Source organism: Stigmatopora argus, chromosome 6, assembly GCF_051989625.1.
Source record: "Stigmatopora argus isolate UIUO_Sarg chromosome 6, RoL_Sarg_1.0, whole genome shotgun sequence".
In the NCBI taxonomy this organism is placed as follows: Eukaryota; Metazoa; Chordata; class Actinopteri; order Syngnathiformes; family Syngnathidae; genus Stigmatopora; species Stigmatopora argus.
Genome location: NC_135392.1, coordinates 16,879,091 through 16,907,023, shown reverse-complemented (window position 1 = coordinate 16,907,023; position 27,933 = coordinate 16,879,091). Strand labels below are relative to the sequence as shown.

General features: G+C 40.5%; 1 protein-coding gene across 3 annotated transcripts in view; it reads right to left on the bottom strand.

Annotated features, from left to right (window-relative positions):
• LOC144076113 (SLIT-ROBO Rho GTPase-activating protein 3-like) overlaps positions 1–27,933 on the bottom strand; it is a 48,928-nt gene extending 20,995 nt beyond the window's left edge. The window contains exons 1-10 of one of the 3 annotated variants that reach the window (XR_013300736.1): positions 27,498–27,933; positions 14,972–15,167; positions 10,109–10,271; positions 6,781–6,843; positions 4,883–5,074; positions 4,573–4,701; positions 4,261–4,482; positions 4,062–4,163; positions 840–1,037; positions 662–746 (exon numbers count right to left, since the gene is read on the bottom strand). Coding sequence is in view for 2 of the 3 variants with exons in the window: in XM_077603689.1 (XP_077459815.1) it covers positions 662–746; positions 840–1,037; positions 4,062–4,163; positions 4,261–4,482; positions 4,573–4,701; positions 4,883–5,074; positions 6,781–6,843; positions 10,109–10,271; positions 14,972–15,167; positions 27,498–27,564 (1,417 nt within the window). In the remaining variant the exon portion in view is untranslated. The remainder of the gene's footprint in view (positions 1–661; positions 747–839; positions 1,038–4,061; positions 4,164–4,260; positions 4,483–4,572; positions 4,702–4,882; positions 5,075–6,780; positions 6,844–10,108; positions 10,272–14,971; positions 15,168–27,497) is intronic. The other 2 variants (XM_077603689.1, XM_077603690.1) reach the window with 2 other exon arrangements.

Genomic DNA, 27,933 nt, shown 5'->3' with positions numbered 1-27,933 from the left:
CACAAAATAAAACCTGACAGTAGACATGGGGAAACGAGGAACATGGAACTTGGCATGAAGTAAACAAAGCCGACGATCCAACAAAGGCTAACAAACACACAGGGTTTCAATAGACACACAAGGGCTGATTACCAAGTATACATGCAGCTGGGTACGAGACGAAGGGAAGCCCGCAGGGACACAAGAGGCGAAAAGCAAACAAACCAACCAAAACCCCAACTTACCCTAACAAATGGATGGTTTAACAGGATGTGTTGTGACTATATTAGTGATTAAACTGGCTAATTTCTTTATTTTGACAATAATATTGCATATCAGCAATAATTTATCAGGCAATATTTCGCCTATTAAAATTTGTCTTAGTATTTCCACAACTGTACAAAGTCACCTTGCACATAAAAGAATAGAGAAGGTCCAACATGTGCTCATTTGTTGTCTAATAATTTGCTGTTTGCATGGACATGGTCTGTTTGAAATAAATACTGTATTTTTTGTTTGTTTTTAATGAAAGGTTAAGAAATTGAGCAATGTGCATTACTAGAAATATCTAAATACAAAGAAAGAAGTTTAACGGAAACATTTAGGCATTGATGGAATTGGGGAACTCAGGAGCAACTTATGGTGGTAGTGATTTAAGGTTTCAAGGCATTTCAGTGCTTACCTTCTCCCAATGTCTGCTTCAGAAGATCGTGCTTGGCCTGCAGCTTGACAATAAGATTACTTCCATTCAAGTACTCTTTGTATTTCTGAAAGGATAAAAAGTTGTTAGAAAAAAAATAAAAATGTATATTAGTATACAGATTGTACGCAAATGGTTAATTTTCATATTCATAACTCACAGTAAAATAGAAGCCCTCTGTCTCTTGGTGATTGGCTCGTCTCTTACAGATGTTGGCCTTGCTCATATAGGAGTCAGATGAGGCTGACTTGACCGACTCTGTGGACTGACTGTGCTGAAAGGCTTCGGACACATCAAAGTCTTCAACTGTGAGCATGTCCTGAAGGGTTTGCATGGTGGCGTCCAAAGTCTTTCTCACCTGACATACACGCGCACACACACAGGCACACACACATTTACTACTTGATAAACATTCCATACTTCATCTATCATATAATAAATCTCGGAAGGTTTTTGTTTCAGAAAAAGAAGTGCTAATTAGTTTTTTCCAAGCAGATATTCCCATTTTCTGCCTTTTCAAATCTCTTTGAGATGACTTGAGGAAATACCAGAGCCCAGTCAGAGAAATTCAACCCATTATTCAAAATGGAACACGTTTTATATGATCATAATTATCACAAGATACATTATAATAATTATTTATTCTTTCTGTTCGGTCCACAGTTGAGGTGGTTGGGGACCACTCATATATGATAACCAACCTACCATGTTTCCTCCCGCCTCAACAATACAGAGAATTCAACTTTCCAGGTCCTCACTCCTCAGTTAACATGCTGGCCACCAAAAATTCCATTGAGACAAGGATATTGCCGGATGAACTCGGCAGGGGAAGGTTCATATGTTTATAGAACTGGGACAAATTTTTCTCGATGCGTCAAGAACTAGCAGCAAATACATATGATGTCACGTTATTGAATCACTTCATGGGCTAGTCATAAATCAATCATAAGAATGGCAGTATCACTACGGTACTGTTAACAAAATGTTTACTGTCCGGTTATATTTTTATTGGTATTCCAAGTCAAGTGTAATGAACTATATAGCTTCACAACTTTCAACAATCCTGAGTGTTTGCTGTCACCATCGGGTAACTATGGCACTTTTGTTGAGGATCTAAGATAGCCCAAGGAAGCTCCTCACTTCTGGCTTGCTCATCAATGCACATTCCAGAGACTTGAGACATTCCTTATTATGTGAAAACAACTTTTGGGCCTTTAATATTTTAAAGGACAAGGAGTGAAGAACATTGCAAATTAGAGACTAGAGATGAGCCAAGTATTGGGAAGGAGCTCCAAAGTGGAAACCCTAAACCCGAGATTGAACCCTTCATCTCAGAACAGTGGCGAGGAAGTACTCCTCCATTTCTATAACTGGTCTGGTTAGTACTTGGATGGGAGACCGCCTGGGAATACCAGGTGCTCTAAGCTTTTGTATATTATGAGTGTGATCTATTTTTTAAACAGCTAATTTCAAAGTACTTGGTCGTCTTACGGCCATGCTGCCCTGCAAACCCCTGATTTTGTCTAATCAAGGAAGCTTAGCAGGGTCGGTCCTGGTTAGTACTTGGATGGGAGATTGTATGGGAACACCAGGTGCTGTAAGCTTTTATATATTATGTATCGGATCTATTTTTTAAATAGCAAATTTTCAAGCACTTGGTCAGCTTACGGCCATTCTACCTGAAAATAGCCAACCTTGTCCGATCTCGGAAGCTTAGCAGGTTTGAGGCCTGGTTAGTACTTCGATAGGAGACCGACTGGGAATACCAGGTGCTATAGGCTTTTGTATATAATGTGTATGATCTATTTCTAAATATAGCTGATTTTCAAGCACATGGTCACCTGACGGCCATAGTACCCTGAAAATGCCTGATCTCGTTCGATCTTGGAAGCTTAGCAGGGGTTGGACTGGTTAGTACTTGGATGGGAGACTGCCTGGGAATACCAAGTGCTGTAAGTGTTTGTATATTATATCTCTGATCTATTTTTTAAATAGCAATTTTTCAAGTACTTGGTCAGCTAATGGCCATACACCATCTTATGTTTTGCTTATCCTCATGAGGATCAAGCCTATCTGTCATAGTTTGTAATCAGTCCTCTCCGAATCAAAACAAAACCTTAAGCTTCTGTAATTGGATAAAGGAATGGACAGATCCATCATGGGCAATAAAGTCCCATGAGTTCTGGTTGAAAATAGATAATAGGTAGTAGAATAGCATCCACTTCTTCTAAGGAACAGTTGAAATCCATACCTATAAAATCTTTCCTTTCTAGCAGTATATTGCATCAAATTGAGTCCCATTTATCCATAAAACATTATAAAAAGAGTTTTTGATGCAGGCTGGTGAAGCTTTGTTGACGCCAGTGTAGCAGCCAGGAGCTATGTCATGGCAAAATTTGGATATCCATTCTTTTAAAGTATTCCACGTTTAATCATCCATGGTTAGGAGTAAATGGTTGAAAACTTCCCTTTTTTAAATTTAACAAGTCCATAAATAAGTGGTGATAATAGCACATGATATAACCAAAAAATAATTATATTCTGAAAAACACAAATTAATCAACAGAGAACACTTGACCTAATCTTCAATATACAGTGTACCTCGACATACAAGCACCCATCCATACGAGCATTTCGAGATATGAGTAAAATTTCTAGCAAATAATTATCTCTAGATACGAGAAAAAATTTGAGATACGAGAAAGCCAGGTGGCCAAGACATGAGAGGCTGTTTATCATTGTAGCGCACTGTCTTTTTTGCCGCATCTCTTTCGTGTGTAACAGATATCTACGAGCACTGGGCGGAGCGTTGCATTTTTTTCAGTGTTTTTTTTCGTCACTCAGCGCGAATGGCGGAGCGATCGCTACGAGCAGTATATATTACTTCTCATTGGCTGCTCATAAGAACATCAGGGGCACTGGCTCTCTCCCGCAACTCTCTCGTGTAATGTCTCTGGTTGCAACTACCTCTTTGTAATGTCTCTGGTCACAACTCCCTCTTTGTAATGTCTCTGCGAGCACTGGGGGGAGCGTTGCATTTTTTCAGTGTTTTGTATTCCCCCTTAGCCTGTTAGCTCTCGTTGGCGGAGCGATCGCTAAATCAAGACTACTTCTCGTTGGCAAGTGGTCATGCGTTATACTATTGTGAGGACATTTGTGTGCATCATTTTCGGAATATTTTGAAGGGAATACAAACTCAAACAACCCTCGATATTGACTGAAAGTCAGTGTGGAGTGGAGGCGGGGCAAACAGAGTCAACCCAGTAGGGAGGAATGTATAAAAATGTAAAACAAAATTAGGGCTGCTAGAACCAAGTAAACTGTGGGCAGTAGGCGGGCGACAGCTTTATAGCTCATACCCAGTTAGAAAACAAAATCTCACCTCTTCATTTTCAATCTTGAGCGTTGCCAGGCGAGTCTGAAGCTGCTGGTAGCGCATCAAGAGTTCTGTCTGGACTGGCTGCTGCGCGCTTACCTGGCACACCTGAACGCAAAGCGGAACACAAACTCTTCTGTGATGAATTGATAAGAAATGCGCAACAACAAACAAAAAAGACCTGAGCTTGCTAACTCCCGCTCACCTCGTCCCCCATGTGCGGCTGATAGTCAAAGCGTGTCGGTGGACAGAACATCTGACTATGTGCATCCATGAATTTGTGCTTGTCTCCACGGAGGTCCATGGCATCCACCGCTCCTTCTAAAACGTCTAAACCTTCATGCCGAGACGTCTCTAGGCTGTATTCGGCTGACAGGTAGGTTCTCAGGGTCCGCGTCAGGCTTGCATGGTACCCCAAGTCACAACACTGAGAACATGAATTTAAACTTAATAAATGTAATCTTAAGCATTAATAAAAATCTTACAGTATTTTTATACTTTGAGTGGGTGTACCTACATCTATCATATCAGATACATCGTGGATATAGTATTTTGCCACCAAAGCATTAGTGGCTGCCAGATTGAGAAGATAATCATTGCGGGCCTTTGTACACTTGAGTTTGTTTTCAGAATACTTGGCTTGTCTCTATGAGAAAGAGAAACATTTTAAAGCGTTTATAAAGGGAAACATAATTCAATACAATTTGACACCTGCAGTCAAAAGACTTAAGACACTTCGCCATTCAGTAGGATTAGAAAATGTGTCATCATATGTATATGTTACAATATTTTAACTCTATTAATAACAAGTAAATTAAAAGACATACTTTCTCTTTCATTTTTTCCATCTTCTTTACAGAGCTCCGTCGCTGTGGCCGTTCATCATGAGCGTATCGCATCAAGGCGGAGCTAATGTCATTGACCTTGCCAATGTGCTTCTCTTCCTGCTTCTCAGCTTCTTTGAGTTTGCCTTCGGCACTGATGCTCTCCGTGTGGTACATGTGGTACGTCTTCATGACCTGTCACAACACACACACAGACTTCCGGTACTGTCAGGCGTACTGTCAAATGATTGATGAAAGGGGTTTTGTGAGACAAATATCCAAAGAATGTTCAGAATCAACAGTTTGCTGTCGCATAATCGCACACATGAGTCAACCTTTTTTAATAAAAGCTCTTTTATTACATTTGAAATCTTATTTTTAAAAGGGATGGAAGACTAAATAAAGCATGTACACTATACATCCTAGTATATTACACTGGGCAACAATTTGAAAATTATTGTTGTTTGTTTTAGGTCTAAAAACTGGTTCTAAAATATTTGGGGTGATGAATTCAAAACTAATTTCAGTTTTTCTCTATCCCATCAAGTACTTTATCCACAGAGAGTGTATAATAGGTACGGTAGTACAGTTTTACAGCCTTTGGATAGTTGATGTGAATTTTCTGTTGAGCTGCTATGTGATTCTGTTTTCTTCATGAGATCTATTGTCTTCTTTTACTAACTAAAGTACTACTATTCATGCTGCCTCAGAATGTAACTTAATCATGTAGCTAATCCACAACAGCGGAATGACTAATTACAAGTCCGTAACTTACACTTATTTAGGTCTTTTGCCGATTAAACGTAGCTTATGGAGAAGCACCATCAATTTCGTCACACGCAGTTTCTGCGTGTGATGACAAGTAGGCTTTTTGTGTTGTGGTAATTACGACATGGCCTATGTCCGATTATTATTATTATTATTATTATTAATCTTGAAGTTTTAAAATGGGTGTATCTTTCTATACTACTTAAGTCTCTGTTTTCCTGTTTGTCTTTCCCTTCGAATGCCAAACCAACAAAATATCACAACAATGCAGTTCTTACAAGTACAGTGTGGTTTTCTCACAATATATTGATGTCTGAAAGGACCGTGGCTACAAATACTGAAAGAAAGCCACTTAGAGAATTTAGCATAAAATTTAAAGGCAACATGAATCATTGGGCGGCTCGGCGGATGAGTGGTTAGCATGTCAGCCTACCAGCTCTGGGGTTCTGAGTTCGAATCCAGGTCAGTCCATCTGTGTGGAGTTTGCATGTTCTCCCGGGCCTGCGTGGGTTTTCTCCGGGTACTCCGGTTTCCTCCCATATTCCAAAAACATGCATAGTAAACTGATTGGACACTCTAAATTGCCCCTAGGTATGAGTGTGAGCATGAATGGTTGTTTGTCTCCTTGTGCACTGGGATTGGCTGGCCACCAATTCAGGGTGTCCCCCGCCTCTGGCCTGAAGGCAGCTGGGATAGGCTCCAGCACCCCATGGTGAGGATAAAGCGGTTCAGAATATGAGACATAAAGGCGAACAGTATATGCGCCTTTTGAATGCACACAAACGAACAAGCTTCCTCAACGAACAGATGTGTCCGACCTTCAGCAGCTGCTCATTTTTGCTGCAGTTAGAACTACAGCCACTCTCCTGTCCACCCCGGGGAGAAATTCACAATCGTTGAATGCAAATGTGTGTGACCTCAGGAGAAGTTAGAGGAGGAACTGCTGATTAAGCAAGTCTGCCGTGTGCAGTGTCAGGCCGGCCAGCTGTTTCACAGGTTGTGAGCTGACAATTAAGAGGAGGCAGGATGTAGCAACGGTGAAAGACTGGCAGCTTAAATGCACGCGCAAGGCCAGACAACCTGTTATGGACATTAAACAAAAAGGACAATAGGGCTTTATTGGTTTGACTCACTGTGTAGAGCTCATTGGTGACCTTCACAAGTTCTTCATGCATTTGTACGCCAATGTCTTTGCTCTGTAAAAGACATTAGGAGTAGACTTTAGAATGAGGGTGGGAAGATTTTTTGCTCAACCTTGATTTGAAAAACACTGCTCAAGTCGTTTGGATGGAAGGTTAAAATAAAGAGAGTGCATGTAAATTAAAAAAAATACTAATATTTACAATTTTAAATGTTATTAATAATTTTAAATTCTTAAATGTTACTAATATTTTCATTCAATCATTCATCTTCCATACCGTGCAATCCCTGTGTCTGTAGGCACTTTGGTTTCCTTGCCTTGTGTGTCTTTGTTGTAGCATATTGTCCCATGGAGTGATTCTCTTTACAAGTAAAAAATAGAAAAGTGGGGCGTGCAATATAATTTGGCCCTTTACTTTGAATCACTCCAGAAGGTCAATGAAGAGTTCTGAATCCAATGTTGACTGATGATGATAAATATAATCTGCCTGTATGTATTCATGTCTCTGTATAAATGCACTTTCTCTGTGATAATCTCAGGGTTCTGTTTAAAGTGGGGAAAGCATCAGGAAGACAGATGAACATACCAGGGGGTCCAAGATACTGTTGTGGAGAAATTTAAAGCCACATATGGATACAAAAAGATTTTCCAAGCATTAAGCATCTCAAGGACTGTATCAGACCACTGCGAATCTACCAGGACACGGCCAACCATCACTCTAAACTTTCAATTCCAACAAGGAGAAGACTGATCAGAGATGCGGCCAAGAGGCCCATGATCACTTTGGATGAACTACAGCTGGAGTGGGAGAGTCTGTCCCTAGGGCAACAGTCAGTCATACACTGCACAAATCTGGCCTTTATGGAAGAGTGGCAAGAAGAAAGCAATTTCTCAAAGATATTTATAAAAGGTCTTGTTTAAAGTTTGCCACAAGCCACCTGGGAGACACACCAAACATGTGGAATAAGGAGCTCAGGTCAGATGAAACTAAAATCTAACTTTTTGGCCACAATGCAAAACGATATGTTTGGCATAAAAGCAATACAGCTCATCACCCTGACCACACCATCCCCACTGTCAAACATGGTGGTGGCAGCCTCATGGTTAGGGCCTCCTGTTCTTTAGCAGGCACAGGGAAGATGGTTAAAATTGATGGGAAGATGAATGGAGCCAAATACAGGACAATTCTGGAAGAAAACCTATTGGAATCTGCAAAAAAAAATGAGCCTAGGACGAAGATTTATCTTCCAAGGGGACGATGATCCAAAACATAAAGCCAAATCTACAATGGAATGGTTCACAAATAAACGTATCCAAGTGTTAGAATGGCCAAGTAAAATTCCAGACCTGAATCCAATCGAAAATGGGCAGACCTAATGATTGCTTTTATTCTTCCAGGCCAACACACCTAACAACGCTCTCCATCTAACCTCACGTGAGCTGTTTTGTAAGGAAGAATGGGCAATAATTTCAGTCTCTCGATGTGCAAAAATGAAAGATACATACCCCAAGCGTAAATTAATGCAAGGGGGCCGAACAACGTTGCACGGCCCACTTTTCAGGTTTTCATTTGTAAAAAAAAAAAAAGAAAGTTTAAAATATCCAATAAATCTCGTTCCACTTCAATAAACAAAATAATTTTATATCTGCGTTTGAAGCCTGAAAAGTGGCGAAAGTTGAAGTGGGACCAATATTTTCACAAGGCACTGCATGTACTCTTCAACCATGTCTGATATTAATTAATATTCTTCTAACTGATCACTGTGTAGGATATCCGCACTATCTAGCTGAGAACTAAACATTGGAATTTTCAAGCTCAAGTTACATTTGTACGGGGGCTACCATGAACCATACCAGACATATGTCCAATTGTAGTGCAAATAGGCCTTGAACAAGATAAGGTTCAACGTTGAGGGGCGCTGTGCAATTCACATCCTAAGGACCACTTGTCAAAAACAACAATCTTGTGTTTCCCCAAAAATCTAAACGTCAGCAGTCACTCCATTTATTCCCACAGTAAACATCCAGATGATTCCAGCCCCACAGATGTAATGTATTAGCAGTGAAAGAGCACCATAATGGGTTTTTAATTTTCAACAACTTCTCGAGTTACACTAAACTGTTACAGAAGAAGACTGTCTTCCTGCAGGCTCTTACTAATGGCTGAATTTGTGCTAGCTGGCTGAAGGCCAACTAATGAAGGCTGCGATTGTGTCACTGCATAACCCCAAGAGGGCATAAATTATACTTGATTCCCTCTTCTGTCAACCGATAGTGATTTTAGATAGCTTGGACAGAATACTGCTCAGAGTCCGGAACCACGGCCACTTTACTATCCTGACACAAAGCATACATTATGGTCATTTGTTTTGACAGCGTAACTAAGAGTGACCATGTTAGATAAATACCCAATTGCACTTATATTGTGAATAAGATTCGTAAGCAAGATCAGAATTTATTGTCAATAATAATATAAATAATGAGTATTTTAATGACATGTTTATTTTAATCAATAATGGTCTACAACTTCAAGTAATGCTGGACTGTCTACAAAAATATGGACTGATCCAGACCAATAATTCAGTTATTTGGATAAAATTGAATTGGCAGTAGTCATATTGTAAAGCGGTAGTTTTTTGTGATACATATGGCTATGAATGGCATTCCGTTTCTGGGATTTCCACCTTTTCAGATGACTACTTGCTTTTAAGTGGATCTCATGTTGAATTATATTGTATTATAAAGTTAGAGAGCCAAATGGACCCAACACAAATTCCTGCTTTGAAGATTGGTATACAAAGTTAAGCTCCAAATTATTAACCCATCTAATATTCTGGTTGTTTGGGAATTACTTCAATATCATCTTTCAAATTAAAATGACACACGATTATAATGTTTTATATCTTGCTAGGACCTATAAGTACCCGTCAATAAGTGTTGTTTCCTTAAATGAATACAGACAGATATGAATAATGTGTCAAAATGTACAATAAAAACAATTAACACAGCACCCTCGGACCTCATTCATAGGCAGAAGACACCTTTTAAAACACTAAATTCTTCAGATTTTGTCATAGTAGTAGGAATGTTTTGGGGTTCATTGCATGCAAATTCATCCCTTATTTGAAAAGATGGCCCAATAATAACGACTCTTACCTATTAGTCAACCATGGTAATAGCAAGGGGATCCAGATTTTTGTTGTGACATTTACGTGAATCAGTTCTGAATATGTAGCAAACAAATGACTTGTAATGATTCATCATACTACGTATTAAGAGTCACGCTTACATGCCTTCACACATTTCATTCCAAAGCTGACCTTTTTGAAAAGTCTGAGGACATCGTCGCCCACGTGTGTCAGACGGACAATGACATTGTTGTTGTAGATGTCACTGAGTGTGGCATGGTCTCTGCTCTCCCGTCGGGTCTGATCCAGGACCAAGTACCAACAATTGATAGTGGACAAGAGATTTTGATCCTTCCTGAGACAAAAAACGACAACAAAAGAACATAGGAAATTAGTAGGGGTAAACATGCAGTCTTGATTGTTATTATTTTGACTGTTTTCGTAGTTGTTGTTAGGGCTAGGCATTTGTGGGTTAACGGTTTGAATGTTTACTGTAGGTTTTAAGAGTCAAGGTTTATAAAACCATTTTGCACTATGTGCTTTCTTTCGGTTTCTTGGAGAAAAGGTCAACACACCTAACAATGATCTCTGCTTTCTGAAATATTGCCCAGTGAAACCATCACCTTTGTACAGATATTCAGTTAACTACAAATATATATATATATATATATATATATATATATATATATATATATATATATATATATATATATATATATATATATTCACTATATATACATTTACTTGGTATCACCAGAGATAGGAGACACGCACGCAGAGAAAAACAAGAACACGCAAACTCACAAACAGGTAACATGCGGTGGGCTCTTTGCTCCAGGGAGCATGTGAGTTTAATTATGTTTACACTGAAGACTTCATCTTTTTTTGTCTTTAGGGAGCATGCAACTGCTATTTCATAGTGTGGTGAGACACTGTTAGAAGCACTGCTATGAAATCTTCAAGACATTTCACTGACGCCCAATCAATGGCATGAATTCACTCAAAATCTAGTTTTCTTACTAATTTAACTCATGTGGCAGATGACTGGAAATGGGATTTTACACGTGACAGAAAACTAAAGTGGAGGTTAAAAAACATAAACAGCATGACTTCCGTTTATCTCCATACTAGACAAGAATGTTGCTCTGGGCCTAAAAGAAGGCTTTGCATTTTGCATTACAGTACTATTTAATACCTTCTATCGCCTTGTTATGTCTTAAAGTGATACAACAAAAATTCTGGATGTTTTCTCACCACTATTTTGCTGATTTTCAAAGTACGTTGTAGAAAATGAATCAAACATTTGTAAGATACACTCTTGTGTACTAACAGACAAATAAATAACAAATGGTTTATTTTTGGACCTTGTCTTGCTTTTGAAAAGCATTTGAAGAGTCAACTTTGAATTTCTGTCAAGTAATTTAACATCTTTGATCGTGCTTGCCACTGGCGAGGCATTGTTTGGCTTTTTAAGTGATGGAGAGACACTGGTCGATCTTTGTTTATAAATTGTATATACTGTATTTAGTATTTGAATTGTTATTGTCACATTTATAACTTTGTACTTTAAAAAAATTACAAAGCTGTGTAACTATCAGTACACTGTAAACAATGTATGAGTGCATCAAGATAACTGAACAACAATTTTAATCCAAATAAACTTTTTGGAGCAAGTAATAGATCATTATCAACTAAAAATCACAATGTTGTGTCAAATAAGGACTTGTATTCATACTGTAAGGAGTGATATTCTTTTCAATACTATTCTGACAAGGAAACACGAGTTGAGATCAATGGCAACATCTGATGTGTTGCAGTAAGTTGGCTCCTTTAGCCTCAATGGGGGGCATCTAGAATGAACACAACTTGGAAAAAGTCTAAATTTGGTTAAAAAAATATTAATGTAAATGCAAAGTTAGGCGGTGGTTAGCGCGTCAGTCTCACAGCTCTGGGGTCCTGGGTTCGAATTCAGGTCACGTCCACCTGTGTGGAGTTTGCATGATCTCCCCGGGCCTGCGTGGGTTTCCTCCGGGTACTCAGGTTTCTTTCCACATTCCAAAAACATGCTTGGTAGGCTGATTGGACACTCTAAATAGCCCCCTCGGTATGGGTGTGAGTGTGCATGGTTGTCCCTCTCCTTGTGCCTTGCGATCGGCTGGCCACCGATTCAGGGTGTCCCCCGCCTCTGGAGTCAGCTGGGATAGGTTCCAGCACCCCCCGTGACCTTAATGAGGATAAAGCAGTTCAGAAAATGAGATGAGATGCAAAGTAAGGTGTGCTGAGGATCACCATCTTTCTTATATTCCTTTCTTCCCAGTGCAATTAGAAGGTGGAACTGCTTTTCCTTTTTGCAGGTTTAATGGCTATCACCTAATACACGGTACAACCATTTTTATGTACTGTGTGCCGGCAACTTGGAACAGCTGGAGGAAAATATCAGGTATTTTATGTGATGAGATTGTCAGCGAAAATGAAGGGAAAGATCTACAGGACAAGGGTAAGGCCAGCTATGATGTATGGCTTAGAGACAGTAGCTCCGAGGAAAAGACAGGAAGCGGAGCTAGAAGTAGCAGAGTTAAAGATGGGTTATCCCTAGGAGTGCCCAGGTTGGATAGGATTAAGAAAATGAGACAATAACAACGACAGTGAAAATTAGACATTTTGGAGACAAAGCCAGAGGGACCAGATTTCGATGGTTTGAAAATCTCCAGAGAAGAGATAGTGACTATATCGATAAAAAGATGTCGATAGTGAAACTGCCAGGGAAAAGGGATAAGGGAAACTACATGGATGTGGTCAGGGAGTACATAAAAGTGGCTGTTGTAGGCGAGGATGATGCATAGGACAGGATGAAGTGAAAAAAGTTTATTTGGTGTGGCGATCTCTCACGAGACAAGCCAAAAGTGTAGAAGTAGTAGGCTGGTTTCATGAGCAGAGTAGAAAATATGTGAACAGATTATTAATTGTACAACAACTATTCTTTCGGATATATTTAAAATAAGCCGCCTCGTTGTGTAGAGGTTCACTCGTCTGACTTCGGTCCGGGCAGGCGCGGCCTCAATTCTTGCTGGTGGCGGTATGACTGTGAGTGGGAATGGTTGTTTGTCTGTCTGTGTGCCCTACGGCTGACTGGCAACCGGTGTAGGGTGTAGTCTGCCTTTCACCCGAAGTCAGCTGTGTTAGGCTCCAGCAACCCCCGCAACCCTTTTGAGGATGGACCATATGGCAAATGAATGAATGAATAAAAACTTGGTGATATACATGCTTTTATTTTTCTGTTAAATGCTTGTCTTTAATGCTTGATGGTTCTTAATGGAGCAGATGGTAGCTCAAGTTGTTCTGGGATAGATGGGTCAACAGTTCGATTACAGGCTATGACTGCCCACTCTCCATGTGCCCTTAGGGAAGGCATTGAACCTTCATTTGCTCTCAGTGGGTTGGCAGTGCCTGGCAGAGGGGCCATTGGTTTGTGAATGTGTATGTGAATGGGTGGTTCGGGCATGGTAAAAAGTGATGCAGGCAATATAAAATTTTCAATCCCTGTATTCAAGAAAAAATGTTTTTGTGTTGCCTAATATACTGGTCAATTCACTGATGAATTCTAGAGACCTTGAATTAATTGACGATTATATCATTAAGATTTTTAAAAGGGAGAATCAATCCTTGGAATATCTTATTTTGTTATAATTTTAGTATTGGGAAGACTAATTCTGCCCATAGGAGTAGTCCTGTTTGGCCTGTGTGAAAGTATTTTACTGTTGCATAACTAACATTATTTAGTTTCTTTTATACACACCGAAACAGCCATTGTGTCAACATATTGCCAATCAATACCATATCATTCACATAATTTATAACAATCAGATGTGTTCTCTAAGTCTTGGTGCCTCAAATTATAATAATTATGACAACAATGGCCAAAATAAAAAGTGCAACTAAGGCTAGCTATGTTGTAGTCAGTGGAGTAACTGAGAAGGAAATCAAAACAGATATTTATAATGATGATCATTTTAACTGATAGGTTTGGGCAAAGGGGGTGGGTCACCGAGTGACAGGAGAAGTGAAGTGATGGAAATATCTTCCAGGGGTCTCCCTTTAACTGAATGCTCCATTAATCAACATCCCAAAAATGACAGCTCCATGGCCATCTCTCCTTACCAGACTGATACAGATTTGGATTGACCACCAATGCCAATGAATGACCAACATTTGTAATGATGCCAATGAATGGTCAGTCCAATAAAGATAGAAATTAGAGGATTGTAGAGTCTTTGTCTAGTGTAAAGTTGTTTGAGAATAAAAGATGAAATGACAAGCACACATAGAAGATGAGGTTGGCGGGGGTTGGTACAGTGAGTAAAGAGCATCTGACCTAGTTGGGAGGAACATGGGAGCCTTAGGCCACATACTTCCTTGGCCCTGGCTGCATTTAGGGTCAATTCTTCTCTGTTTGTATCATTTTTTTAATTATTATTGTTCATCCCTTTGTTCAATGCCAGCATTGTCATGTTTAAAGTTTAATTATACTATTTTTTAATGGATTTCCATTGTGTAATATTGTTGAGTCTACAGGGGAAAAAACAACTAACTCTAAACCGTGACTAGAGTCTTTCATGGGCTGAAAGAGATGCATCACTTCTGTGTGACTGTATGGTTGGGAATAACAGGAAATTGCTTTCTAATTCAGATTATAAATGTGTCTTTTCATGTTATTACTTGCTCTCATTTGTCCCAGATTTAAAATGTGCACGATGCAAATTTTTTAGGAACGAGGAAGGAACACTATGCAGAACCCCAGGTTCAGATCCAGAACTACTATGTAGAAACCCTAGGACCAAATACAGATATTGTGTCAGAATTTTGGTTAACACAATTGGATGGAAATGATAATTTTGAACATGTTTTACATTGAGAAGCAACCCGGATTACCTGAGCGTAACCTCACAGAGTATAGCTGACCAAGTATCTTAAACACTAACAACAGCTCTGCAGTGATGCCAACACACAGTGCCTTATAAAACAATAACACCAAGTCCAACATGTGCAAAGTCTCACTTGAAATGCTGGTGCTCTCGGGAAGTGCGAATCTTGGAAGAGTAGCGCTCTGCAAGTTTGTCTAAGCCTCTGGAGAACTCCAGTTGAAGCTCAGCCTTCCGGCGGAAAAAGTCCTGCAGGTCCTGCAGTAGCTGCAGTCGGGATTCTGACTGCTGCTCCAAACAACGGAACTGCTCCACCAGTTGGTTTCGGATCTCTGTGTATCAACAAGATCACACTTAGAAGGAAAAGAACCAGTGGTGATACATGACGGCCAGGATTCATTGTTATTATTTCACAGTTTCACAGGAAACTATCCAACTAGCACAAAAATACATCCTAATTGGATAAAAAAAAGGTGTCAAACAGAATTTGTCTTTTAAAAATGTGTGTGTGCATATCTGAGCACACGTGTTGGTGTGGGTGCGTACCAGTGGCGGGCCGTCAGGGCCTTCAAGGCCTTCTCTGCTGGCCTAAGAAATATCTGAATCATATTATATTTTGTCCATCAATACTTATTATTCCAAATGGTCTGTTAGCTTCCTTTCATTGCTTTTCCCCCTGGCTGCACTGCTTCCAGATGTGTGTTTTCATATTGAAGCATTTAACCAATCACATTTCAGCCATTATTTGTTGCCAGATCAGATCTGCCTCAAAGCCTTCACAATCAGTTCTTGCGGGCTCTGCTGCATTAAACTAGACTGTTGCTTTTAACCAATCAGATTTTGAGTTGGCAACCCCACAATGATTATTCATAGGCGTTAGCATTTTGCTGTCTTTTCCCGGGAAAATCACCCCCTGGCCTGGTTTTAATGTCTGAAAAGCTCCAGTATTTGTATTTAATCATGAAATGCTGATAGGAAGTGGATTTTACCCCATTTTTGTGCATTAATTTATTGATTGTTCTTATGTGTCGCAGCTGTAGCTGCAGTAGAGGTTTTATAGCCATAAAATAGTTTTATAGGGTTGGATTGATACGTTGAAGGCGCTACCAGAAAATGCACCGCCCGTCACTGGTGCGTACATTGTGACATGAATGTCTGTTTATTGCTGGAGACAGCAGAGAAAATTTAAACTGGGTCAGCATGTATTATGTTGTGAGGGTCTTCAAAAAGATTTGTCTTAAAACAGCAAGATGAAGAATTCTTTTAATTAATTCCTGCAGTTTTAGCATTCAGCATTTTAGATTAATACTAGGTTGGAAAACCTCCTGAGTGTTTTTTTTGAAAATTGTAGTGTTTTCTCTCTATTTAATTATTTGTTTACTTTCCAGCCATTAGAAGAAAGTATATTTATGTACTGTTTTATCAAGCCTTTTGATTTGTTGCCAAACATTCAGGGGGGCCGTTCTTCCCAATCACTTCCCTCCAGGTCTCACTATCGTTACCCACGTGAGCATTGAAGTCCTCCAGCAAAGGAGCACTCTCCAGCACCCCTTCCAAGGACTCGAAAAAGGGTGGGTACTCTGAACTGCCGTTTGTTGCAAATGCACAAACAACAGTCAGGTCCCGTCCCCCCACTCGAAGACGGAGGCATGCTACCCTCTCGTCTACTGGGGTAGACCCCAACATACAGGCACCGAGCCGGGAGGCAATAATTATGCCCACACCTGCTGTGCGACTCTCGCCGTTGGCGACTCCAGAGTGGAAGAGTGTCCAACCCCCCCTCAAGCTATGCGAAGAGGTGAGCCCGACTACATCAGGACGGAATTTCTCGACCTCACGCACTAGCTCAGGCTCTTTCCCAACCAGGGGCACAATTCCACGTCCCAAGACCCAGTTTCTGTAGCTGGGGATTGGACCGCCAAGGATCCCACCTTTGGCTGCCGCCCAACTTTCGACGCACCCGACCTCTTTGGCCCCTCTCATAGGTGGTGAGCCCATGTGAGCGGAAACCCCGGTGACCCGCGTCTGGGTGAGGGAATCCGTAGTTCATTGGCTACATTTCCCGAGAGTACTCAGGAAGGAGCAACTGAACACTAATCTGCAGAGGGATTCAGAGAGATCATTTTCAAGATTTTCCCTTAGAAAAGAAATGGTTGTTCGGATCAGCAATTTCAGTTAAGTATAACATCTCATCTCATTTTCTGAACCGCTTTATCCTCATTAGGGTTGTGTGGGTGCTGAAGCCAATCCCAGCTGTCTTCCAGCCAGAGGCGGGGGACACCCTGAATCGGTGGTCACCCGATCGCAGGGCACAAGAAGTCGGACAACCATGCACACTCACGCCCATACCTAGGGGCAATTTAGAGTGTCCAATCAGCCTACGATGCATGTTTTTGGAATGGAAACCTGAGTACCCGGAGGAAACCCACGCAGGAACATGTAAACTGCACACAGGTGGACCGACCGGGACTTGAACCCAGGACCCCAGAGCTGTGAGGCCGACGCGCTAACCACTCGCTCCACCGGGCTGCCCCGATCTACTAAATATTGATCTAATTTTACTGTAGAGGTGTCCAAAATTATGCACCTGCCTACTTTTGTTTAAGTAATTATTGCACACTTTCTATTAATCCTACAAAACTTAATTTCACTTCTCAAATATCACTGTGTTTGTTTGCTATATATTTAACTGAAATTGCTGATTCAAAAAAACAATGATTTATAAAGGAAAATCTTGAAAATGATCAGGGCAGCCCAAATTTTAAATATGACTGTATATGGGAGGGACTTCTGGAAACGTGGGGTGAAATTTCTCTTCTTGGAGCCTTCTTTCCTAAATGCAGTGTTCAGATAAAAAAAATGTACCTGTATTAATTTTGAAACTCCTTTGATAAATAAAAGTGTGATGTTTCATAGAAAACACAAAATTGTCAGAGTGACTGACCAAACTTTGAACCGGAGTGTATGTTGATTGCACATTTGCTGACGCATGTCTACACATACAATGAACAAACCCCTATTGTACAGTTTGTCTGGATGAGAAATTAAAACAGTTGAGGGGCATTAAAAAGGCCCAAAAGATGTTTGCCGTTTACAAAAAAGCATATGATTACTTTACATATAAAAGAACTTTGTGGGGCATCAATGAAGAAAAGGGGTTTTATTCTGCTGAAAATCTTTGGAAACTAGGACAAATTGTATTTGTAAATGCTTCTGGCCACGTGAGTTAAGATGGGAATGATACAAGAGGAATATAAACAAAGACTATATATATATATATATATATATATATATATATACACATATATATATACTATATATATATATATATATATATATATATATATATATATATATATATATATATATATATATATATATATATATATGTGAGGGGAGATGCAATCCTCGTGGTCCCCATGTAGTTGCTTGGTTACATGCCGCTTGAGGCATTGGAGCCAGAGAAAACCTCTCTCGGCCTCCCCTCTCTTTTGACATGTGCACCAGTCGCTCGACTTGGCATTTGGTCAAGGACAAGGGGTGACTTTCTCTGCTTAGAATTGCCCAATATAAAACCAGGACTATACTGAGCAACGAGGTAGCAATCACCTCCAAAATAGAACAAAATGCTATTGTCCGGAAATTAACCACAACTTGTGGGATACTTTTGCAAACAGTAAGTGAGTATGGAGGATGAATGAGATTGCTGTAATGGCACATTGTCATCAGCTAGACATCAAATAGACTATTTGCATTCGCTCTCTTGCGGGCAGGTTATTTTTAGAAGCTAAACTGTTAGTAGGGACGGTGCAGTATTGCACTGAAAGCAATGAAAGATTCAAGCTTTCACTGAGTGTGTATAATCACACGAGGATATGGGCAAGCGTTTCGCATTTCAGCTCAATAAAAAAAGCTACTCTCTACATCACACGTAACAATAGGGTTCCCAAACTCAAGTTAAGATAAAGGTGCCCAAAAACACAAGGACGACTAATTTGTCTAAATGTAACTATTTAAAATTTGTTTTGTCTGTCAACCCTGTGCTTAACGTCCGTGTGTGATTCAGACATTTTAAAAATGTTTTTGTTCATAAAAACGAGGTTGGAAAGAAATGTCTACAATGCAGTACATATGATAGTGGGACCTAAAAAAATTTAAGGTCAGTTCATTTGTTCATAGCTCAAAGTTTCATTGTCACAAACCACTTATTAACTGCACACGTAATCTTTCATATATTGTGCCCAAAGACTATTGTTTGAGTTAAGTGTGGGAAAAATGGGTTTGATTCTACTTGGTGGCAGTGTTCTTGTGAGTGTGAATAGTTGTCTGTCTCTGTGTGTCCAACGACTGGTTGGCGACCAGTTTAGTTTTTGCCCCGTGACCCTGACAAAGATGAGTGTAGTTGAAGATGAATGACTGAATCAAAGCTCAAAATGGAAGCTGAAGCACCATAACACAGCCCACATGACTGAGAAAAAGAGAAGAGCCCAACACGGAAGCATCATGGGCTCCATTAACCTCACGTCTAGAAAATAGTATATACCATATTTTCACACCTATAGATATATAATTAGAAAAGATATCCAATTAGAAATATTTAAAAAAATCCTTTGTAATATCCTGTTTTTGGTGTTTTTTAAGTGGGTGGGAATGGATTAATTTGTATTTAGTTCATTTCTATGGGAAAGATTGATTTGAGATACGAATAAATTGATATACGAGCTCACTCCTGGAATGCATTAAGCTCGTATTTCAAGGTATTATTGTCTCACTCACTCTCAACTCACTGACAGACACTTTGAAGCTCATTCATACTAGACATATATAATTAAATGCTTCCATTTTTTGCGACAAGAATGCCCCAAATATGTTTGTGAGTTGTATGATCAAGTGCGTCTACTAATCCACCTTGCTCAATTTCCCATCCGCGATCACATTCGTTCATTTGCCCCCTGCCATCAAAACTGTGTTCAATGGTAGCCAATGAGTTAATAAGGAACCTTGAAATGCCCCAAAACCAAAAGGAAGTAACCTGGCAAATCTGCAGGAACCGACAAACCAACAGATAGCTTCTCTCAAAATCAATAGAAACTGATCCAAAATTTACCGGAATTGACCTGTAAGCGCCCTAAAGTGATAGATGTCCAATGCACTTAAACTGGCTGTGGATGCTCATCTTTCAGTGCCATTGACGTCGAGCAGCACCAATGGCGGCGAATACGGTAACCCCTCAGCCCCCCCAAAAACTGGGAGATCTTGATGAGATCTTGTTGGCATTAATGTGACCCCTCGAACAAAACTGAATTTGACACCCATGTGCAAAAGTTTTGTATTTGAATTTTTACATATTCTTTTATCTTGTACGTCCATCTTGCTCTGTTGCTCTGTTTGCGAATATTAGCACAAAGGTTTCATCATGAACTGGCTCCTGTGTTTGAACAATAGCCAGCAGCCCTTTTTGAGTACCACTTCTGTGCTGAAAAAACACAATTCAGGTAATACGAACATGCTCTTGTGCAATCACATGTAATTGCATGTCTGTACTTCTGCTGTACACAGAATAGAATTTCCCAAATTGTCTTGAAGGCAAGGCTGCTAGTGCAAAAAATCCCAGATTTGAGGAGTCATTGTCGTGGGAGCCCGCCAAAGCTAGTGGCGCTCTCTGGGGCTGTGTCTGCAGTTAGCCATGCCTGGCTAGTCATATGTGTCCTAACCCAGACTGACATGTTGACATCATTTGGTTCGAATCAAGGCCATGAGCGTCTGAATGCACTCACAGCCATGCAACGCTTTTTGGGCCTATATGTGCATGAGTACACGTGTTGTTCCCTTCATTAGAGTCCTTTAAATGTTGTCTGGGCAACTACAGGACAGGAAAATCCACATAGTACTGTACTGACTTTTCAAGCTGGTTTTACTCAAATGGTATGACAAAACAACTCAACATCTGAAGTTCACATGCTGGCAACAAAGACGCAGTTTCGCCATCATAATTTAGCCCTGAGATTTCAAGGATTTGTCACGTTGGCCAATTTTTTTTATTGTGATCAATACACAACAGGGTGGTAGACTGAACGCTCACCATAATGCTTTTGCAGGTATTTATTTATACACTTCATTTAAGAAGGCAAAATGGAGGTTTACATGAAAGATCAGTTTCAGAATAGAATTAATTTAAAAACATATTTTTAACAGATAAAGGTGTGTAAGTATGGGGTAATGTTCTGTTACTTACAAAATTTTCTCGCATTTAAGCTGCCCCTGCACCCTTAAAATGCCCTTAAAATTGTTGAATTTTACAACTTCTCGTGTACAAGCCACCCTCTGATTCACAATTTTCACCTCCATATTCATGATTTTAATAGGGAGTACAAATGTGTTATTTTGAAGGGAAAATCTTGAGAAAAATTATCGCACATGGTATTTCTGAGATACTGTATGAATCAAAAGCACATTATTGGGGTCAACATCATAAGGAAGTTAGTAATTCATCCAGTAATGGTTGTTTTCTTACTGAAAAACAGAAAATAATCAACAAATACAAATGTTAATTTGCCATTATCTACTAGTGAAAGAGTATTACAACGCTGTAAGCCTTGTGCGCATATAAGCCGTACGTACCCTTGATTCAGTCATAATTTTTTTTGTTACAAATACGGCTTATGTGACAAAATATGGTAAGTTTCTACACAATATTACTATATTTTGTTGTGATCATCTTTAAATTGAAACTTTAAATGTCATTCATAGAAAATCTATGGAAAAAACATCACTCCTGAGACGTATTGTACTGTGTAGGTAGGTTTATAACGGTTCAGGGGCTAGTGCCTGGCTTATCTATAACCCTAAAATGGAATAATGTCAAGTTAATTGAAAATTCGAAAGATGAAATGGTGTTTAAAGAAGGACAATGTCACATAGGATACAAAAATATAGTATACTGAAAAACTAGTAAAAACAGTGTCTAATGCTGTCAAAGAACACACTAAAATGGCCATGAGATGTTTGTGTTTATGAAAACTATTGGTTAAATTGCATTCAAAGCCTCAAAAAAGTCTGTTAACTTAAAAAAATGCCTCATGCTTGATAAATGTTTTTCCTTTATGGTTATTCGTGTTATTATTATAAACTGGAAACTTGTTTTCAGTTCAGTTTAAAGAAACTGCCATAATCAATTTCAGAAAAGTAGATGACTAACATGTTTTTCCATTTTATGAATAAATATTACCTCATCGATGAAATATTTGGCAATATTCACACATTCAAGTTTAAGCGTGTGTAATTCTTCGGTTGCAACAGTAAGTCACTCACTAGTTCGGTGTTTGTGTGCGTGTGTGCGTGTGTGCGTGTGTGCGGGTGTGCGTGTGTGTACGTGTGCATGTGTGCAAATTGTGTAGCTGCACTGCCAGTAAGTCAGCATTACTGAAGCATGTGTGTCAAATGATCCTACTCCCTGCTTCAAGTTGATCTAATCCCGGTTCCAAAATGATCTTAACATATCAGTTTAAAAGCTTCTCATGAAATGGAGGCAATCAAGCTTTCTAGACAAGGCTGTGATGGCTTTCTAGTGGTCACCAAGGCCAAAGAGCAGATAACCATCAATTATAGGAGCACGGGGCTTTTGTTTAACAACTAACTTTAAATTACCATATTTACTTGCATATAAGCCGCTTTTGTTGGCCAAAACTGAATTGAATTGAGGGTACTGCTTATATGCGCATAAAAACACGACTTGCAAAAAAACTGGTGCCGTGACACAATGGCGTCATTCAAAATGGCACCCGTGCGTCCGCCGTGACATCACGACGCAAGCGAATGCCGATATGGTCATTTTTTTAAAAATAGAGAAAAGATAAACAGATAAAATGCTAAACAACATTTATTTTGATGTCTATGAATGAAATTCATGAAGAAGAAAAAACATTATATATATATACACTTGTGGTCAAAAGTTTACATATACTTGTGAAGAACATAATGTCATGGCTCTCTTGAGTTTCCAGTTATTTCTACAACTCTGATTTTTCTCTGATAGAGTGATTGGAACAGATACTCCTTTGTCACAAAAACATTCATGAAGTTTGGTTCTTTTATGACTTTATTATGGGTGAACAGAAAAAAAGTGATCAAATCTGCTGGGACAAAAATATACATACAGCAGCGCTAATATTTGGTAACATGTCCCTTGGCCATTTTCACTTCAATTAGGCGCTTTTGATAGCCATCCACAAGCTTCTGGCAAGCTTCTGGTTGAATCTTTGACCACTCCTCTTGACCGAATTGGTGCAGTTCAGTTAAATTTGATGGCTTTCTGACATGGACTTGTTTCTTCAGCATTGTCCACAAGTTCTCAATGGGATTTAAGTCAGGACTTTGGGAAGGCCATTAGAAAACCTTAATTCTAGCCTGATTTAGCCATTCCATTACCACTTTTGATGTGTGTACTGTTTGGGGTCATTGTCCTGTTGGAACACCCAACTGCGCCCAAGACCCAATCTTCGGGCTGATGACTTTAGGTTATCTTGAAGAATATGAAGGTAATCCTCCTTCTTCATTATCACATTTACTCTCTGTAAAGCACCAGTTCCATTGGCAGCAAAAATAGCCCCACAGCATAATACTACCACCACTGTGCTTGACGGTAGGCATGGTGTACTTGGGGTTAAAGGCCTCACCTTTTCTCCTCCAAACATATTGCTGGGCATTGTGGCCAAACAGGTCGATTTTCTGTTTCGTCTGACTACAGAACTTTCCTCCAGAAGGTCTTATCTTTGTCCATGTGATCAGCAGCAAACTTCAGTCGAGCCTTAAGGTGCCGCTTTTGGAGCAAGGCCTTCCTTCTTGCACAGCAGCCTCTCAGTCCATGGAGATGCAAAACACGCTTGACTGTGGACACTGACACCTGTGTTCCAGCAGCTTCTAATTCTTGGCAGATCTGCTTTTTGGTGATTCTCGGTTGAATTTTCACCCTCCTGACCAATTTTCTCTCAGCAGCAGGTGATAGCTTGTGTTTTCTTCCTGATCGTGGCTGTGACAAAACAGTGCCATGCACTTTATACTTACAAACAATTGTTTGCACTGTTGCTCTTGGGACCTGCAGCTGCTTTGAAATGGCTCCAAGTGACTTTCCTGACTTGTTCAAGTCAAGGATTCGCTTTTTCAGATCGATGCTGAGCTCCTTTGACTTTCCCATTGTAGCGTTTGTGGGCGTTTGCATCCGATGGGCCCTATTTAAATGGCCTCAGAGAAGTCACCAGCTGTAGTCACTCATAATCACTCACAAGAAGTTAAGAGGCCATGCTATGAAGCTCATTTCACTGACACAACTTTCTAAGTCACCAAAATTGCTAATTAGTATTGCTGTATGTATATTTTTGACCCAGCAGATTTGATCACTTTTTCTGTTAACCCATAATAAAGTCATAAAAGTCACAAAATATAATTAACATCATTCTGTGATTCAGATATTTCTTAGGCCAGCAGAGAAGGCCTTGAAGGCCCTGACGGCACACCACTGTTTTTATCTGTTCACCCATAATAAAGTCATAAAAAAACCAAACTTCATGAATGTTTTTTGTGACAAAGAAGTATCTTTTCCAATCACTCTATCAGAGAAAAATCAGATTTGTAGAAATAACTGGAAACTCAAGAGAGCCATGACATGATGTCCTTCACAAGTGTATGTGAACTTTTGCCCATAACTGTATATACATAGAATAATGGTGTATGCTTATTTTGGAATCGATCTAGTTCAACTCCATTACAGATGCAATACAAATACTATTTAAAATCAAGGTAAATGGCTCATCATGTATCTCATATTTCATAAACTTTGTTTCGGTGATTATTGATTTATATGTTATCAAATTATGTCAGGGCAGCCCGGCAGCTGAGTGGTTAGCACGTCGGCCTCACGGTGGGAGACCTGGGTTCAAATCCAGGTCAGTCCATCTGTGTGGAGTTTGCATGTTCTCCCCGGGCCTGCGTGGGTTTTCTCTGGGTACTCTGGTTTCCTCCCACATTCCGAAGACATGCATAGTAGGCTGATCGGACATTCTAAATTGCCCCTAGGTATCAGGTTCAGAAAATGAGTTGAGATGAGATATTATGTTAATGCAGCACTCTTCAGGTTAGCATGTAAGCCTCAGATTTCTGTGATCAAGGGTTCAGTCCCCGGTGGGTTCCGACCTTCCTCTGTGCAGTTTGTATGTTTTCGCTGTGCCTGTGTGGCTTTTCTGCAGGTACTAAGGTTTCCTCCCACATAGCAAAAACATGCATGGTAAGCTGCTTGAAAACTAAATCAGGTGTCACCAAGTCTTTGAGGGCGTGACCGGACGTTTCGTCGATGGACAGTTCGTCGATGGACAGTTCGTCGCCGGACACTTTGTCGCCAGACAGTTCGTCGACCGGACATTTCGTCGCCGGCGTTTCGTCGCCGGACATTTCATCGCCGGACAATTCGCAAGGTCAGTGGTTATAATTAGGGTTAGGGGATAGTGGTTAAGGTTAATGGTTAGGATTAGGGGATAGTGGTTAAGGTTAGTGGTTAAGGTTAGGGTTAGGGGTTAGGGTTAACTTAACCTCAACCTCGCGAAAGATTGTTTTGTTGCATAAATCATTATTATCAACCAGGTAATCTCTCTCTCTCAAAATTATAATCATGAGAGAGTTTTTACTTCAACTTTGACATTAAAATAAAAGGCAATAAATAAAACGAAAATTGTCCGTCGACAAAATGTCCGTCGACGAAATGCCCGTCGACGAAATGTCCGGTCGACAAACTGTCTGGCGACAAAGTGTCCAGCGACGAACTGCCCGTCGACGAAATGTCCGGGTACCTTTGAGGGCCCCGATCCAGATTGTTTTCCATATTTCCCTTCTCTACCACACAATCAAATAATCAACTCATCAGCAAGCTGTCCAGAGGCCTAATAATGATCCAGATTCAGATGGGAGAGTGTTGGAGGAGGGAGAGATGGAAAACATACTGGATAAGTGCCCTTGAGGACCGGAGTTGGAGACCCTTTTTGTCCCTAGGTATGAGTGTGAGCATGTATTCTAGTTTGTCTCAGTGTGTCCTGCAATTGGCTGCCGACCAATTAAGGATGTCCTCCTGTCGACAGCCAACGTGTGGGATAGGCTCGTGAGGTAAAAAAAATTGGTATGGAAAATGAATGAATGAATATTATGTCAGCATTCATCACAATCAAGAGTTTCTCGGTAAAAATCTACTCTTTCATTTTTGTGACAGACAGGTTTCTCACTGACTAAATACAATGAATATGAGGTACTCAGGGGGCCCCGTGGAAAGTGAGTACCACGTGGTCTTCACAGTTCTGGGGACGAGGGTTGATCCCAGGTGGGTCCTCACTGTGTGGAGTTTGCATGTTCCCCGGGCTTATATGGGTTTTCTCCGAGTTAGCACATCGGCCTCACAGCTCTAGGATCCTGGGTTCAAATCCAGGTCGGTCCACCTGTGTGGAATTTGCATGTTCTGCCCGGGCCTGCATGGGTTTCCTCCGGGTACTCCGGTTTCCTCCCACATCCCAAAAACATGCTTGGTAGGCTGTTTGAACACTCTAAATTGCCCCTAGGTATGAATGTGGGCGTGGATGGTTGTCCATTTCCTTGTGCTCTGCGATTGACTGGCCACCGATTCAGGGTGTCCCCATAGTTGGGTGGGATAGGCTCCAGCACCCCCATGACCTTTGTGAGGATAAGCGGTTCGGAAAATGAATGAATTAAGTGATCATATAAACTATGATCTATTTGTTCTTCTATTTTGGCCATGTTAACATGGCTGGAAAAAGCAAAGCAGCCAAATAGAAATTGGAAAAATCTTGTCTCTTTGGGTTGTGCGTGAGACTCAAAGGCACCATAAAGGTTTTACGATGTGAATAGGTTGACCCTGCAACAGAGAATTCGCTGTATTGACTATGTCAACAACAGTTTCTTTAAAGTGCCCATTTTGTGATGAACAAAGAACAACAATTAGGGGAAAACATTCTTGATTAATAGACTGTGACAATCTGCTGAGAAAGGACATTGGGAGGACGATGCGCAGTCTGCTGTAGAAAAACTTCCAAGTTCTCTGCATTCACATCCTGCAATGTTAGCTCTTTTCCTTCTTACCCACACATTTAGCCACAGAAAGGAAAATCCTTTCATGGTTTATAATTGATGCAGACACCATCCATTATTGATGCACTTTCCCAACTGTTTGCTGGATGACCTTTCCGAGGTTCTCTTGAAACACGATCTTTCTTTTTGTCCCTCTGCATTATCATTAGTATTGTTTATAATATATGCAATGGATGACAGATTTTAGGGAAGGTAGGAGTTATTTCTGTTTTCTTCCCAGTTTGGTGTATACAGCTTAAAAGCTGCAGTTTGAAAGTCATCTGCAGAAGCTTTTCATTGCAGCCAGCATGCTGAATGCCTCATGCCTCCTCTAAAGGAACCGGTTTGGTCAAGTCAATCGAAAGTGTACCGCCAAAGACATCCTAAAGAGGGGTTTCATTTCCATAGGGATACGTTTAGAAGAGGCTACTGTATGCAGTCAGAGTCAGACCCACCCACAGCATTGGACATACAGCTAACGACCGAGAGATAGTAATTAAGCGTGATGTAAAGTTGTATAATTGATCCAAATAGGCACCCACCTTTCACTTGGCTCTCATAGTCGGCTATGATTTCTTTGTCTTTCTTCACTTTGGCCTGCGTTGACATGGTTGGAGAGAGGCTGGGCGAGGCGAGAAGAGACTGCGCCTTTACTCCGTCTGCAGTCGCCGCGTTTCTGAGGCGGCGATCAAAGACCCGTCATTGCCGACTCAAGTTCCGATAAAGCAAAGACGCGGCGGCCTCAGGTTGTGCTCCGTCCTGCTGCGTTTTCTGCTGTCCTGCTGCGTTTTCTGCTCCGTCTTGCTGCGTTTTCTGCCGTTCTGCAACCGTGCTGCGTTCAAGGCGACGTCGAATTCGAAGTGCACTGGCAGTCTAGACCACTCCTCCCTGCAAGGACTCCTCCACAAAGGCGAGTCACGTTTGACTCGCGTTTCAGAATCGAAAGCGAGAGGGAGGGGGGAAATCCTAACTCTCTCT